This window comes from Amia ocellicauda, chromosome 7, assembly GCF_036373705.1.
Source record: "Amia ocellicauda isolate fAmiCal2 chromosome 7, fAmiCal2.hap1, whole genome shotgun sequence".
NCBI classification, from domain to species: Eukaryota; Metazoa; Chordata; class Actinopteri; order Amiiformes; family Amiidae; genus Amia; species Amia ocellicauda.
Window position 1 is genome coordinate 11,098,144 of NC_089856.1, and position 15,905 is coordinate 11,114,048.

Consider the following 15,905-nt stretch of genomic DNA (forward strand, 5'->3'; position numbering starts at 1 on the left):
AGGGAAATAAGAAATATGACCTTTAATTCATGAAAAAATATTTGTGAGGAGGAGCTGAGCTGTTTTAAAAAGTGGTTTCATCTGATCAGGTTATCAGCTGCTTCCTTATTCAATTCAATCCCTGGTTTTCTTTTGTTTGCCATCATGTGTGTGTGTCTGTGTGTGTGTGTCTGTGTCCTATGTGTATTTCATGTGTGTGTTTGTGTGTGTGTCTGTATGTGTTTGTATGTGTGTGTCTGTATGTCTGTCTGTTTGTGTGTGTCTGTGTCTGTGTTTGTCTGTATGTGTGTGTGTGTGTGTGTGTTTGTTTGTATGTGCCTTATTTTGTTCCACAGGTATCCCTCCATGCACTGCTATGCCGGATCCCCTGGACCAAGGATTACAGGTAACACGAGAAAAGTCTGTAAGTTCAAGAGGGGAGAGATGCAGATAAGAGTGGGAGGGCGCTGGGCCGTTTTTGACTCAGGAGGGAGGAGGAGAGTAGCTGCAGAGGAGGAGAGGGGGTGGAGACTGAGAACCAGAGAAGCACAGTTAGTATAAAGCTGGAACTGTCTGGCCCCTTCAGCTCTGTGTCCACACATCTCAGCCACTCCAGGTCGCAGTCTCCAGCTCTCTCTCGCTCCTCTGACTCACGTTTTGCTAATCTACCCAGTCATCATGGATTTTAGATCCACTTCCTACGCTGTCAGGTCTACACGCCCCATGGTATCCAGCCAGAGGATAACCCAGTCGCTCAACCGACCCCTCAGCAGCTCGGCCAGCATGTACGCGGGATCAGGCGGCTTTGGCACCCGGATCTCCACGGTGGGGGGATCCTCTGGCTTCGGCCAGGGAGGGGGCTTCTCTTCCTCGATGTCGATCAGTGGCTCAGCGGCGGTCCGCAACGAGAAGGAGACCATGCAGAACCTGAACGACCGTCTGGCCAACTACCTGGAGACGGTGAGGAACCTGGAGCAGGCCAACAGCAAACTGGAGCTGCAGATCCGAGAGGTGCTGGAGAAGAGTGGCCCGGCCGCCCACGACTACAGCCACTACTACAGCATGCTGGATGACCTGCGCAAGAAGGTAAGGAGAGGTGAAAGGGTGACCCTGCTGGGGGGTTGGGGGTGAGTGAGATATAGTGGGGTAGGCGGGCAGAACAGAGCAGATTTGGGCCAGTCAAAGGTGTCAAGTGTTTCAGCTGAACTTACGTGAAATTGCGTGTTAAAATACATTGATTTATGGCTAGTGTTTGCTCATTTAGCAGCTTCTTCTTCTTTTAAGTAATAGTAGTGAAATTAGAAGAATTTCTAGGCACAGTCTTATGCCTGCAGTCCTGTTTGCTTCAAAATATCACCTGCAGATCTTTTCCACTGCCAAATTCCCTGTCGCCCTCGGCCATAGCAGCTTAATCCGGCTCCAGGCGCTATTTCTCATGAGACGCTGCAGTAAAGAGTAAATAGAGACAGGCAGACCCGGACGGGGCTTTCTTGTTCGATTCGTGTGATCAAAGGGAGAAATGGATTGTGCGGTTTGTACAGCACAGGCATATTCACATCCATAGGAGGAAATGGAGCAACTTTTGTGACAATGTGATAAGACTTCAAAGGGATAGTTTAACTGCTCCCAAGGCGGTAAAGGCGAGGCTGCCTAGAGACCAGTCTTAATAATAAATCATATCTGAACAGGATTTTAATCAGTTAGTTGCCAGAAAGTATTGTAGATAAAAGACTATAGTGAGAGAAATAAGTGGTTAATGTTTAACACAGATGCCATTACATTTTTTTTGTTTTTTAAGTGTGTCAGGGAGAAGGATTACAACGTATTTATTACCGAATGTTGTTCTAACTGTTAAGGAATCTGTGGATATACCTGTACCTGTGCCTGTGCCTGTGCCTGATCCCCCGCCCCCCACCCGGCACCATTCAATTAATGATTAAGTGACTCACCGCTGAACTAACCTGAGCAGAAAATCCACTATATTGGTCTGCAGGAGGAACACAGAGGGCCTCAGAGAAGAAGAGAGTAACAAGGAGCTTCACTAATCCTTCTGTTTCATGCCAACTTTTTTTTTCTCTTTTCCCCTCTCGAAAAATGATATAGGGTTGCTGATTTGTTTTTCCTGTAGTTTGCTTGACTCTCTAGAGGTCATTCCCACAATAGGCTTACTGTAATCAGGAAGCACAGTAGGTCCTATTGCACATTTTAGAGGACAACTGGGATTTTTTTTAACAAATAAGTACAGAAAAAAAGGTATGCCAGTTTGTGTGGGCTGGTGTTTTCCCAGACAACCCCAGAACTTACAAGTACTGCTGATTTGAAATGCATAGATTTTGGATATTATTTTGAATATTTGGATTCTGTATCACGGTATGGCCTACAGGTGAAAGACATAATAATAATAATAATAATAATAATAATAATAATAATAATAATAATAATAATAATAATAATAATAATAATAAAACATTATATATGTAATTCAACAAAGGAAATTGCATGGGATTTCATACAATTTACAAAGCCTTCTGTGATCCTGGGGGGAAATTGAGCTGGTGACATAACTGAAGACAGATATTGCCACATGTATCAGTCATACATTGCTTTCCAAAGGGTTTCTTAAGGGTTTCACCTCCATCCCCAAAAAAATGACCACCAGGTTTTGTGAAGAATTCTTTATTTTTTATTTGATTTTTTTTTTTTTTACCAAACTTGGTATTGTGTTGCTACTTCTCCCACCGAGATCTGAAGCCAGTGGCTATAAATAATGTGCAATGAAGGGGAAAAATAAATACAAGAACAGAAACGAACATTCCAAGCTTGGCATTCCTGCCAGATTACAACTGGACTGATCTTCAGACATGTATCGAATCTGCTATTCAGATAATATCAAAACCATCTGTGTTACTGTGCTCAGAAGTGCTACCATTACATATATGCATAAACACACACATTCAAAATGAAGCTCCTACTGAATAATCTGCTGTATGTTAGCCAGTCGCAGGTGCAGGATATTTGATTCATGTTTTCATAGTTTAAATACATTTGCATCAACGGATATTTGCCTTTCTTTTCCTTTCTTTTCTTTTTAAATGCTGCTGCGGTTTCAGTATTTGCACAACAGCCAGTCGCTTTAGAAGCCTGCTTTGCTCCTGGACTCTTAATCCAAAAACATTAGTCAAGGATCTCTTTAGTTTATAGTAGTAGATTTTTTTTTTTTTTTTAAACAGTGTGTAATTGTAAATGCTAACACACAGGAAGTCAGCCCCAACTCCCACATTACATTATAGGTCACAAACTGAGGTGTAACCCAACCCTGGTTTGAAGCCACTTGTTAATGTTTACCTCCTGGACTTTGACACCTTATCTGAAAAGTCCTGAATGAATGACGTTTACAAATGTCAATGCTGTTTGTCTGCCAGCGCTGCTCCAGTGTCGTTTTGTACCTTAATGGTACCTGCCTGTCACCGTATGTCATTTAGATTTACTGTACACCTTAAAATGAGCATCTGGAATTGATGAATCATAAACTAACCTCTCCCTCTCTCTCCCTGCAGGTGTTTGATCAGACAGTGGACAATGCCCGCCTTGTTCTGCAGATTGACAATGCCCGGCTGGCAGCTGATGACTTCAGAGTCAAGTACGTGTTAATATGTAGTGCTGCAAACTAAGCACAGCAAACACACTGCAAGCTCTATGCACACTATGAGCATCAATACTTTAGCTTCGCTTTGCCACTTTTAGAGACATGGTGTCAAAACTACCGTCAGGCATCAAACTGTTTGACTTGATCTCTCCAAAGCTCTTGCTACATAATTTGAAGCTGACGCACCATTCAGATATATTGCTCACATATTACAATGAGCAGCCTTGTCACAGAAGTGTGTAATCCCTGCTTTTAAGAGAATTCAACCTTTACAATCCACTCCAGTCCATTCCATTGCAAGGTTTTAATTTCTCCTGAACTGCATTTATCACATCAATGATTGAAGGATGGAGTTGAAATAAAGACTGGCAATGGAATGGGAAAGTCACGGTTTGTTACCAGTAGACAGGGTGGCCTTAGTGGAGAAGATCGTAGGCCACACAGTACAGCCCAACACCATATCAGAAAGCTTGGACGCACACAGTGCAGATCCAAGATTGTCTAGCTCTGGTTGTTTAGACTATTGACATTCTCCAATAGTCTGATCGATTGTGGCCTCTCTCTGACTCTCTCTCCTTCCCCTCCATGGCTGCAGGTTCGAGTCGGAGCTGGCCATCCGCCAGTCGGTGGAGTCGGACATCGTCGGGCTGAGGAGAATGATCGACGACACCAACATGGGCCGCATGAACCTGGAGAGCGAGATCGAGGCCATGAAGGAGGAACTTATCCACCTCAAGAAGAACCACGATGATGTAAGCCCAGCCAGCGCACACAAGCACACACAAGCACCAGTAGACATCCCAAGACTTGCAGCTGCCTTTCCAGTGGCGATCCAAATCAGTCCACACAGAACTCGTACATGACTAGCACTACTATTGTGAGATTTGTAGTGTGGTCATTTTACACAGTTGTCATTTTGTATGTTTTTCCATGGATGAGGATTGATTTCATTGCACCATGTCTGACCAATGTCCCTCTCCCCTCTCTCTGCAGGAGGTGATGGAGATGCGCAACCAGATCGCACAGTCCGGGGTGCAGGTGGACGTGGACGCTCCCAAGGGACAGGACCTGGCGCACATCATGGCCGAGATGAGGGCCAAATATGAGAAGATGGCGCTACAGAGCCAGGAAGAGCTCAAAACCTGGCACGAAAGCCAGGTACCACTTATCATCCTCACATTCCTTCAATTTTTTACTTAATTCTGCCTAAACAGGTACCAAGAATCCTGACGAGAGCTGAAATTGAGTATATGTTGACATGCAGTGGAACTCCCACACCTCAGCATCAGAGCCTGAGAAAGACATCTCGCTTATAAGGGGATCTGCTCTCTTCCTCAACTCAAAGGCCCCAAACATGACCTCCATCTTCTTCCTTCCCCAGATCACAGAGGTCCAGGTGCAGGTGTCCCAGAACACAGAGGCCCTTCAGGGAGCACGGACAGAGATTACAGAGCTGCGCAGACAGTTCCAGTCACTGGAGATCGAGCTGGAGTCCCAGAGGAGCATGGTAAGAGCCTCAGGGATGACTCTTAGAGCAAAACACATTGATGGACACACATAGCTGTTGGATGCATTTCAGCTTTCAGAGGCTGCTAACTCAGGATCAAATTATTGTAGTGTGGACGGATGGTGCTGGCACCACACTCTGACAGCCACTTCTTTGAGGAATCGCAGGGCCTGTGCTCACCCATGTTTCCCTCTCTCTGTGAACAGAAAGCCTCCCTGGAAGATGCACTGCGTGACACAGAGATACGCAACAACATGGAGATGGAGAAGTACAACACCATCATCCTGCAGCTGGAGGCCGAGCTGACACAACTGCGCCACAACATCCAGCAGCAGGGGCAGGATTACGAGGCCCTGCTCAACATCAAGATGAAGCTGGAGGCTGAGATTGCCACATACAGGCGCCTGCTGGATGGCGGGGACTTCAGGTGAGCGGGCAATCAGAACCAGAATAATCATCCGATATGGTTCAGCTCCTTGAGAGAATTTACACTTTTTCAAGAATAGTCACACCTACAAATCATCCCAGCATGCAATCTGCCTGAACAGAATGGTATATATTTCAGCGCCTTATTGGATGTTTTAACATTACCCAGTATTACTGATTTTACCCTGTCTACATGTCTCCTGCGGTAATTACTTCTGTGATTTACTATACTCATATCAGGGTAGTAACATAGTGTTGACTGTTGTCAGTAGTTTGTCACAGTCTGGTTTAGTGGAGCGGTGAGAAGTTAGTCAGTGGAAATTTGACACAAACATAGGTTTAGAGTAGCATTTAAGTGCTGAAGATTTGTTCTTTGGCTTGAAGTAGTGCATCAGTCAACCTGATGAATAGGCTTTTGTAAACCCAGTGAACATAACAAACTGACCTCTGCTTACCCACCAGTCAGTAGCTCCATCATTTAGCCCGGTGAGACTCAGCAAAAGCCACCAAGTGAGCTTTCTGCCGGGTGAATGCTCACTCTCCTGTCGTGTGTCCAGGCTCCAGGACGCTCTCGAAGACCAGAAGACCACCAAGACCAAAGTGATGACCGTGACGCAGACAGTGGTGGATGGCAAGGTGGTGTCAGAGAGCACCAAGACCAGGGAGCTCTCGTCCTGAGCCCCCAAAATCCCCAGACCCCATCCTCCCTTTACACCAGTGCCTTAACCTCTCTCCCCCTATGCTGTTACCCAGGGTGGGTCTGCAGCCCTGGTCCTGGAGAGTCTCTGTCAAGCATGATGTATGGGCAGTTTGTAAAGTCAGTGAGTTGAAAGGATCCAGTTGTTGAAACCTCAGCTGGATCACCAATGCAGAAGTCTCTCCGGCAGCAGAGGTGCAGATCCCCTCTTGTAACCCTCCTCTCACCCTTTCTCCGCTACTACACTCCCCTGTTCCTACTTCCCCCAACCCACGGGCCACAGCTTTCCCTACTTTAGAAAAACCAAGAATCGCATTGTACTCCCACTGTGTGGCCTTCTAATAAATGGAAATCTCTTCAGCATATACACGAGTCCTGTTTTTTATGTCGCTTGAGTCCCAATGGCGGTTTTTAGCATGATTGAACTGTACAGATAGTTGTGCACTTAACCCACGGGTTTCACCTCTACATTTCACACTTAATTGTGCCTTCCTGTGGTTTTACCACACACTCACTGAGGTTTACTAGACTCCGAACTCCATGCACCACCACAGCACAGCTTGAGAACGTCACTTCCCTGTATTAATACCCCCTATCATAATTGATTTTATTATCATAGTAAAGTATGGAAAGCATATTGACAGTAATATAAATCATGGCACACTGAATCTAACTACACAATCGCACAGCCTAAATCCAATCACAGTACAAGGCCAGCCAACAAAATCAATGTCTTATTTACAGTCTTTTTGAACTAGATCTACCCAAGATAAGTTTGCTTCTACAATAAACCAATAAACCATTTTGTTACTTAGGAATATTGTCAGCTTACTCTGTTTTGTTTTTTATTTGACTGACTACACTATAGTAAGAAGGTCTTCCATTGCTGAAGACTAGATCTCAAGAAAGTATGGACTTTTAATATTTAAAAAAGTAAAATATGCATACGTACAAATGACGTGTGAGGGGCTTTTAAAACACTGGACGCCATCCAAAGCTGTCTCCCACCACATTCCCGTTTAAAAACCAGAGGGTAATAATAGTTGCAAATTATATTGAGAGGAATGTGCTGTTTACTTTGCACTTGACCTAATATTCCGGTCATACAGTTGCGTCAATTCCCACACTGCACTACACAGCTCGACACAGCAGGATTGCACCGAAAGAAAAACACTTATTTGATTTTTTGTTTTGGAGAGAAGAACAAAAAACAAAACGGTAACATTAGATATAATCTGATTCACAAATATAGGCACACTCAGGCCACACAGTCAATGGAAACACGTGGTTTACTATTAAGAATCTCACCTGGGCTTATTAATAAATATTTTACAAGGCCCAAAGTCCAGCTCTTGAATGTGCAACACTGAAATGCCATATAAGGTGCAGTTTCTTTTAGAAAGTCCCTTTTAGGCGCACAGTGCACGGAATATCCTTGTGTACAGAAGTCCGACACACAGCCGAGGCCATATTTCATAGAATACCTCATCATTATTAGTTCTGCCCAGCATCCAGTGTTTATCTCTGTTAAAATCTCTGACCTTTGAACTCCTGTAGGAAAGTCAGAACATCTATTCTCAACCATACACTAATCACATGTGGAATGGGTATTCAATATTGTTTCTCTCCCTGTCATTATTTTTCCTTTTTCTTTTTTCTATTCTTGTTTCATACTTTTAAGATACATTTGTGCTCTTTTCAGTATCTATTTAACTTCGACAGCGCTCTGAAGAGACGGCGGGGTCTGATGCGCTTCATAATACAAATCAAATAAAATAAAATGCTTTTCCTTTAAACTAGAAGCAAATCGATCAGGTTCGACGACGCGCTTTTGTCTGTAACACCTGGTAGTCATTAAAACCGTGAGACCGACGCAAAACGAATCCTGCTAATTAAGGTCGCGTTCTTGTTGCGCAGATTTCCGAAGTTCTGCGCAGATCTGCAGAATGCCGCCGATACCATTGGTGGAGCCGCGCAGACCTGCGGACATCTGCGCTACACGAACTAGACCGATGTTCTTGTGCCGTTTTTCAATGTATTCTCCAAGTTTAACGCTGAATCGTGCCTCAGCTTGTGTTTCACACCAGCGAAGTGAAACCGAATTATCCTGTGAACAGTTGGGGCAGGTAAAGTGTTATCAACACGTCTGGGCGGTAAGCGATCAAATATCAGGTGGTTTCTGTAGGAAACGGAGCAGGTTGGGTCGGTAATTACAGCTTTCGAAGACAGAGAAGAAAAATAATACTAGACATCGTTATTTGCGCAACCCCCTCCTGTCTTGGTCAAGGATTGTGTATTTAATTTCCAGAAGCGCACATCTGTGCTCCTGCCTACTGATGCAGAAATGAATTACCTCCCTATAGCGAGACTCCCACATCCTTATAAAACCAAACGCGGCTCTTCTTTTCAGATCACCCTAATAGAGCAGGTTGTTACTGGCAAGTCCAAATGTGCAAATTAAAGGCAATGAAAGGATAAGTTTCCGATTTGGGGGCCAGAGCAAACATTACCTACCGGTGGGGAAGAAACTGCAAGAAAACAAACAAGGACAGGTCAAACTTACAAAAGCAAATGTGGTCATTAGAGTATTTTCTTTCTTGTTCTATATAAGGTCTGCTTTGTACTGCCAAGCCCTCCAAGCTGACCCTGTGTCAGTCCAATCGGTTTCACGCATCTGCTTGGATGTGCGTCTCTGGGGTGCTGAGCAGGAAAGAAAACCATGTATAGAGTTGCTGGACTGTGTTGTGTTCTCTTGGCTGGAACTGAAAGCTCCTCTGGATCTTTAGAAACCTCTCTGTGTGTGTAAATACTGTCCTTTAATACTGTCAACTGGAGGAGGGCTGAGAGCCGAGCGTAATTCTCTGATGAATAGTGATCTCTGTGTTTAATTTGACCGAGTGCGTTGGCTGCTTTTCTGTGCTGTTTAAAACATATTTCTGTACCTTCAAAGCACTTTTGGTTACTTTATTTATTATTGTCATCATCAGTATGGTACTGTCCAGTTCCTCACCTTTTTTTGTATATATAATCTTCCTAAATTACACAAGGACTAGCACACCCTTATCCTCCAGCTTCATGGCAACCCGTGCAATGTATCTCCTCTCTTCTAATGCCAGGCACAAGCGCAGTATCGCACTGGACCTGGAAGATAAGATGGCCTTCCACAGTACAGCTGGTGTCCATTAGAGCCGTGAAGGTAAGGTTCCCACCCACCCAAACCTTTCCCATCCACATAGCCCTCATTCCTCGCACAGCTGTTCCCTGTCTTTGAACGCAATCAGACGCAGCGCAGATTCACTACAGATGTTCTGCAGGAGCGTGCTGTGTTCACCTGGGGCCTTATTTTTAATGCACTGCCCAACGATAACACACCTTTGTTCTAAACATCATTTACGAGGGTGACGTTGATGATTCAAAGGAGGAAGAGAACTATCAAATGTAACTATGACCAGGATTCTTGTATACTGTTTTTTGTGCCATGTTCTAGATTACATCACTTCAACTCGGAGGACTATAGTATGTATATGCTGTGCTTTTTTGGTCAAATGTTTATCCGAATCACATTCATTTTGTGAAACCTGTTGGTTGCCACGTAAGTGCGTCTGCTAAGAAATAAATGACGGTGATATTTGACTGATAGTTGTTTTATCTAAGGTGGGCTGCCTTTTAGCTGTGTTTTAAGTGACTACAGCTGCAGCTGAGGTTGCTTGCAGATTTAAATAAAAATGGACAGTTATTTGGCTGGCCCCGGTGTATGAAAATCCTTTTATATTAGCTTCCAGATTCTGATCCTAAAATAAGTAGAAGATTCAGGAAAGCTGCTGACAAATAGCTCTGCTTCTGCATGATTCCAGGCAACACAAACGGCTATATTCATACATTTTAGTGTCACAGCGAGTCTTTCTGTGGTTGCAGTAAACCCATCGTGCCAATCTGCTTGTCAGTCAGACATTTTGAGCGGGCAGTCCTCACCTTTGCCACGAAAAGCTGTCTGCTCTGTTCTGCACTGGCAAATCACACACAGAAGACCACATCAGACTGCGCTTTTATCTCCAGACCAGGCAGGGCTATAAAACACTGGAGGAGAGTTGAAGAATTTGGCAGCTGGTGAAGTAAGCACAGATTGGATCTTTCAGCAGAATAACTGACTGTTGTTCACTCTGGGAGGTGTGAGTGCTTTTCAAAAGTAATGGGACGCTTAAAAAAAAAAAAATCAGGGTAGATGGTAGCAGTACCTAGAAGAGACAGGACCACACCCACATACGAAATGAGTGAACCTGTGAAGGAAAATATTATCAATTATTCATCCGGTAGTATAGATTTACAGTTGGATTATTTTATTGTAAAGAGCACTCAAGTAAAATCTAATTATGTACATAAAGCAATGTGAAAATATTGCTCCACTTACAAAAACTGCAGCCAACCTAGTTGTTTTAAAGCTAGGGTTTCCAGTATCTTCTTTTTATTTTTTACTGTAGTTGCTGTGATAATAATTAAGGGCAAAAGTTACTAGTTCTATAGTTAGTTTTTTCAGTACTTCAAGGTTCAGAAGTAAATTATTTACCACAATTTGCAGAACTATGGTTTCTAAACGAAAATACCTTTCAATACTTTCTTTTGTGTATGGTACAAAGAAAAGTGTCATTATTATAAATGCAGTCAGTTGAGTCCAGTTGATCCCAGATGTGCTCTGTTGGACTGAGAATATGAAGTGTCTGAGCTAGGCCTATGTACACAGGACCTGACTTCAGATACAGTCCATTATTGTTTTGTATTGTTTTGTTCTGTTTTGTACCCATTCCCTGTACCCATTTGTGCACTGGCAATATGTGCAGACGACCCTGTTTATGTACAAATCTCCAGGCCTGAGGGGTCCTCTTTAGAGTGGGTCTGTTTAGTCCATTTTTATTGTGTTTTTTTAATCTTTCTAGGGTGCCCCAGGGTCTTTTGGCAGGTTAATGGCAGGGGCTGTGGTGCTGATAATTTTTACAGTGTTTACAGTTCCCTGGGGGTGTCTAAAGAGCAGGTTCAGAGTGGGGTGGGGGTCCAGTGTGGAATTGTCCAGGCCTGTGGGAAAGCTCTTTGTGGAATTCATCTTCAGTGACACCTGGATCTCTTTGTGACCTTGCCTTATCTGTAGGCGGGGAGTGATTGCTATATTGCACTCACACACTCTGGTTTATGACAGTGCGTGTCTCCACCAACCCACCCCCTCCTGCCTCATACGCAAGGTCAAGCAGTGTCTCTATCAGTACATCTTTTTATTATTATTCATTTCTGCCATTCTCACATCAGGGTTGTGTCTGGTATGATGTGTTCTCTCCATGTTGCTCTTCTCTGTGTTTATGAGAAGGTTAGTTTAGATCCCAGTCTGTGTGTTCTAGTTGCAGTTGCTGGAATGGGAGAAGCAGCAGCCAAGCTTAGAATGGAGTCCAGTTTCATGCAGGGATCTTCCAGACCAGTGGTTGACAAAGTGTGGTCCAGGCCGGTCCCCCGGGTGGTCCGCTTGCTGATGTCAATGGAGGTTGACACAGTTTATACCTTTTGGGTTTGTACATGAATTCATATTTTACCTGTGATATTTAATTTTAAAATGAAATTAGGTGAACTACGCGGAGTAAATAAAAGCAGTATTGTCTGTTTTTCCATTTCTGTTTCATTTAAGGAACAATTGTATGTCTACCAAAAAGACTCAATCGTTTTGGAGGGTGACAGATCCCATCTTCACTGGAGGCAGGGTATCGCTCTGGACTCTGCTGACCTTTGACCCCAGATTGTGTTTGTTGTTGGTACCTGATCTTTGCTAGACCTTTAGCTAAAGGCCGTTTCTCTCTTATTGCTGTAATGGGCACCCAAGTAATTGTATAGCAGAGAGGGAGGACAAGCACAGTGATGCACAAGAAAATCTGGCCTTCTAAGCACACACATAGCTCTGCGTTTCAGTGGAAGGCAGAGTAAAGCCAGGTGTGTCACCTAATGTGAACCAATGTTCTCGCCAGCAGAGTCACACAGATCAAACATGCTGCTTTGTCTGGGATCATTCAGATCAGCCAAATAAAATGTTGTGTTGTGAGTTTTTGATTTGACTTTCTGTGACTTATCAAAGGAAAGCTATATTGAAATCCAGCCTGATTCCACACTGTATTACCATAAGATATATCAGGACAGTGATAGGGTTTGCATGTTACAATCCGTCCCGCCAAGTTAGTTCTGGTTCTACCACCACAGGAGGGCCTGATAGTGTATCTAAGCAAATATTGTTAAAGAAAATGTGTTGCATTTGGGTTTGATGTTCACATCTTCTTAACTGGAGATCTCATGCTTGCCGGCGACTTGAAAAGACCAGGTGATGACTGATGCTTCTCGGCACACAATGAAACGCGCAGATTCATACAGCCGGGATGTTTTTGCTGGCGTGTCTCAATCGCAGTGCCCGCATTCCAGGATTTGAGACCGATAACATCTTACAGTAACCCCCCACCCCTGCCACCACATACCATTTCTCATTGTATCATGAATGCCATGGCTGGGACTCAAATCAGACACTGTAACATCTGGTGTGGAAAGACAGATGTTTATAGTCACATATGGATACCTGTCGGTGTAGCTGGCAATAAACTGGGCTCTTTCTGCAGGTAGTGGCTTGAAATAGACAGGATTACAGGAAGTACCACCTCCTCAAGATTTCAAACTTGTGTCTCTGAAAGAATAGAGACATCAAAAGAAACTGTCACTTTTTTTTTGGTAACCATTTTGTTGTATTTTAATTTTGGAGGGAAAGAGATCAGGCAACTGGCAGCAAAAGGTCAGAACACTTTGTTTATCTTATTTAAAAAAAAAAGTAAAATAGTTGTGTTGATAAGAAATTGCATTAGCTGGCACATAAAAAAGCCTTGGCTGGGATGAATAAACTGTGTTACTGTGTTACCTTCCAGCTTTAATTTGGTATCAGTGATAAGAAATTTGCATTAGAAAAAAAAAAACTGTGGTGATTCACCATGCAGTAAATGGAGAAGTTGGTCTCCACAGTCCAGTTGATCACAGGTGTGCTCTATTGACGTTTTTCAGCTGGAAGGGCTTTGTTGCAAAGTCAGGGGAGATTGACTTTTGGTTTTGAAGGAGAGGAAGCAGAGAATGATGGGAACCCACATGGCAATTCCTAGAGGTGGCATTAAACAAAATGACAATTAACATGTTGTTAATTACTTTATACATAGAAGGGAATGGGGGTGGGTGAGAGCCGAGGGGTTGTTGGGAATTCGAGTAACTTTTCTTGGAATCTGGCTGTTCTGTGAGTGGATGTCCGGTGGGATTTACACTGGGGCCATCCTGACACAAATAGTTTTATATTCTAGGGTTTTATTAGTGTGTTTACCATGCAGACTCCTAGGGGAGCTGTAAAAAGCAATAGAAATGGCAAAGGAGATCATGTGTCTTTTGGGAAGCAGAAGACTGAGTTGTGTAGGAGAGGAGGACAGGCAGGGAGGGAGAGGCAGGGATGGTGTTTTGGTTAGAGCAGGGTGGGGGATGGGATCAGGTACAAGAATCTCCCCCCTTCTCTGGCAGATTATCCTGTCAGACGTCAACAATCCCAGGTCTCCAGTGTCTGGGGTTAAAAGCATTCCCCTGTCCTGTGCCAGTGCAGGCGCAGTGACCCATGCACCCCTGAAGTCCGATCCCAACTCCAGCTCAGATGGATTGCCTGCCCTCCCTCTTCTGCATCATTCCTGCTTTGTCCTAAAAGAGCAATGGCGTATTTTCTTTTGCTGTCGTGGCCACTTGAGTGCTGTTATCCATTTAACTCTAGAAAAGGCCTTGATTGAGAGTGCTGAAGACATGTTTTTTTTATTTAGGATCAGTATTCCACACTCTGTTAATTATATACAATTCCTTTCTCACCTGTTGAAAACTGACCACAGCCTACCAAAACAAGGTAGGATTCCCATGAATTATATTTACTTGGAAAATGCCAGGTTCCAGTCTGAAGGACTCGCACAAAAAAACAAACTATCACTTCTGATTTTAGTAATCCCTTGTCATGCTTGACTGACTCTCAATATACCTTTTAGTTGATTGCTGTAAGAAGCTTTCACTCTCAACAGGTACCTACTGGTTTTTGTTTTTCTTGGTGGGGCCAGGTGGGCTATTTTGGTAATGTGATAGCTACCCAGTAATTGTCTCAAGCATTCCTGTGGCTCACCCTTTCTCATCAATCCCTACACTTACCTAAGACATAATAGGCAATGTATAAACATACTATGTAATGTTTACATTATTGTTGATTAACATTACTATTATGATAATTATTTATGTGGATTATTTAGCTCCTGGATAACACTGTCTTGTTATATCTTGAGGAATCCAACTGACTAACACAGCCCAAAAAAACATTTCAATACAATGATTTTTGCTTATAGTTTTCAATTTTCAACTTACGAACTCCGATCCTTTTTGTGATTTTCGAAGACACTCCTCAAAACTTGCATTCCAGCAAAGGTCCTGGGCCAAACCAGATTGTGTATCGGCTCTAGTCTATATTGCAGCATTCTGATAATAGTGATAAATAATAAGTCATACACTGTTTTTGTTTGCCAAGGGAAAAGGTTTGTTTCCTTTTAATGGAACGCACTCTGAGATTTGCCAGGCTTGTTATCTTGGAATGTTCTGGGAAAATAAACTTGGTTGGTTGTGCAGAGAATAATGTCTCAGGCTCCCAAATTATGAAACGATCAAAAGGAGTGCTCATCTCTACTTCAGTTGTGGATTGTGGTAGGGGTCATGTTTGGTGTATAGTTTTGGTTTGTTTTGAAGAGGCAACGGTATTTATTACCAGGAAGTGCACAGGGGACATTATTCAGTGTTCCTTCATTTCTGTCTGTTTCCTCCTAGTTAGAAGTGTGAATTTTGTTCTTGGTTGCACCAGATCATTTCATTAGAAATGAAGAACTTAACAGCAGCAATCCCAGATGTTTCATGAAGAGACCCAAATAGTCAGCTTCAACTATATGGTTAGCGTAATTTTTGTTCCAGACACCTGCTACCTTTTGTGTAAAGTACCTTGAGTTGTTTCATTACATCAAACTGCATTCTTCGTGGCTTGTGTAGTTTTAAAATCACTTTTAAATCCAGTACTGTACACAGTGTAGTCAAGCATGTTTGTTAAATGTCTTAAAAAGGATATCCACAAAACACAATTCCAGTAATTGCATGTTTTGCAGGAGATCTGAGCATGGTATTAATGTGAATCAGACAACTGGAAATAATTTGATTAGATTAATGATTTGCACAATTACAGTCAAGGTAGAGCTTGAGTGGCTGTGGTTTATAGAGAGCAAACTGGAGCAGAAGTGCTGTAGCATATGCTGTGAAATATTTATTTGTGCCCACATTTGACTTTTGTTAATCATTAAGAATAAAAAATATACAGCTCTGGAAAAAATTAAGAGACCACCGCCAAATTTTCTTAAATCAGCATCTCTACATGTATGGCAGCCATTCCATTCCATTCATATTTTTATTTGGAATTTGGGAGAAATGTTGTCAGTAGTTTATAGAATAAAACAATGTTAATTTTACCCAAACACATACCTATAAATAGTAAAACCAGAGAAACTGATATTTTTTGCAGTGGTCTCTTAATTTTTTCCAGA

At 42.9% G+C, this 15,905-nt stretch overlaps 1 protein-coding gene across 2 annotated transcripts; it reads left to right on the top strand.

Annotated features, from left to right (window-relative positions):
- Positions 1-554: 554 nt before the first annotated feature.
- On the top strand, positions 555-6,620 carry LOC136752767 (keratin, type I cytoskeletal 18). 2 transcript variants are annotated; one of them, XM_066708352.1, is made up of 7 exons: positions 555-1,065; positions 3,537-3,619; positions 4,221-4,377; positions 4,619-4,783; positions 5,007-5,132; positions 5,339-5,559; positions 6,116-6,620. In XM_066708352.1, exons 1-7 carry the CDS (start codon positions 658-660, stop codon positions 6,234-6,236), a joined length of 1,281 nt encoding a protein of 426 aa, XP_066564449.1. In that variant the 5' UTR covers positions 555-657; the 3' UTR covers positions 6,237-6,620. The 2 variants fall into 2 exon arrangements, with proteins under 2 accessions (XP_066564449.1, XP_066564450.1); XM_066708353.1 differs by having other exon boundaries at positions 6,021-6,158.
- The last annotated feature ends 9,285 nt before the right edge of the window (positions 6,621-15,905 follow it).

Excerpts from the sequence above, each read along its gene's own strand:
- LOC136752767 (XM_066708352.1), top strand. The coding sequence starts at position 658 with ATGGATTTTAGATCCACTTCCTACGCTGTCAGGTCTACACGCCCCATG. Across the intron at positions 3,620-4,220 it reads GCTGATGACTTCAGAGTCAA|GTTCGAGTCGGAGCTGGCCA; the intron begins GTACGTGTTAAT and ends CCATGGCTGCAG. Across the intron at positions 5,560-6,115 it reads CTGGATGGCGGGGACTTCAG|GCTCCAGGACGCTCTCGAAG; the intron begins GTGAGCGGGCAA and ends TCGTGTGTCCAG.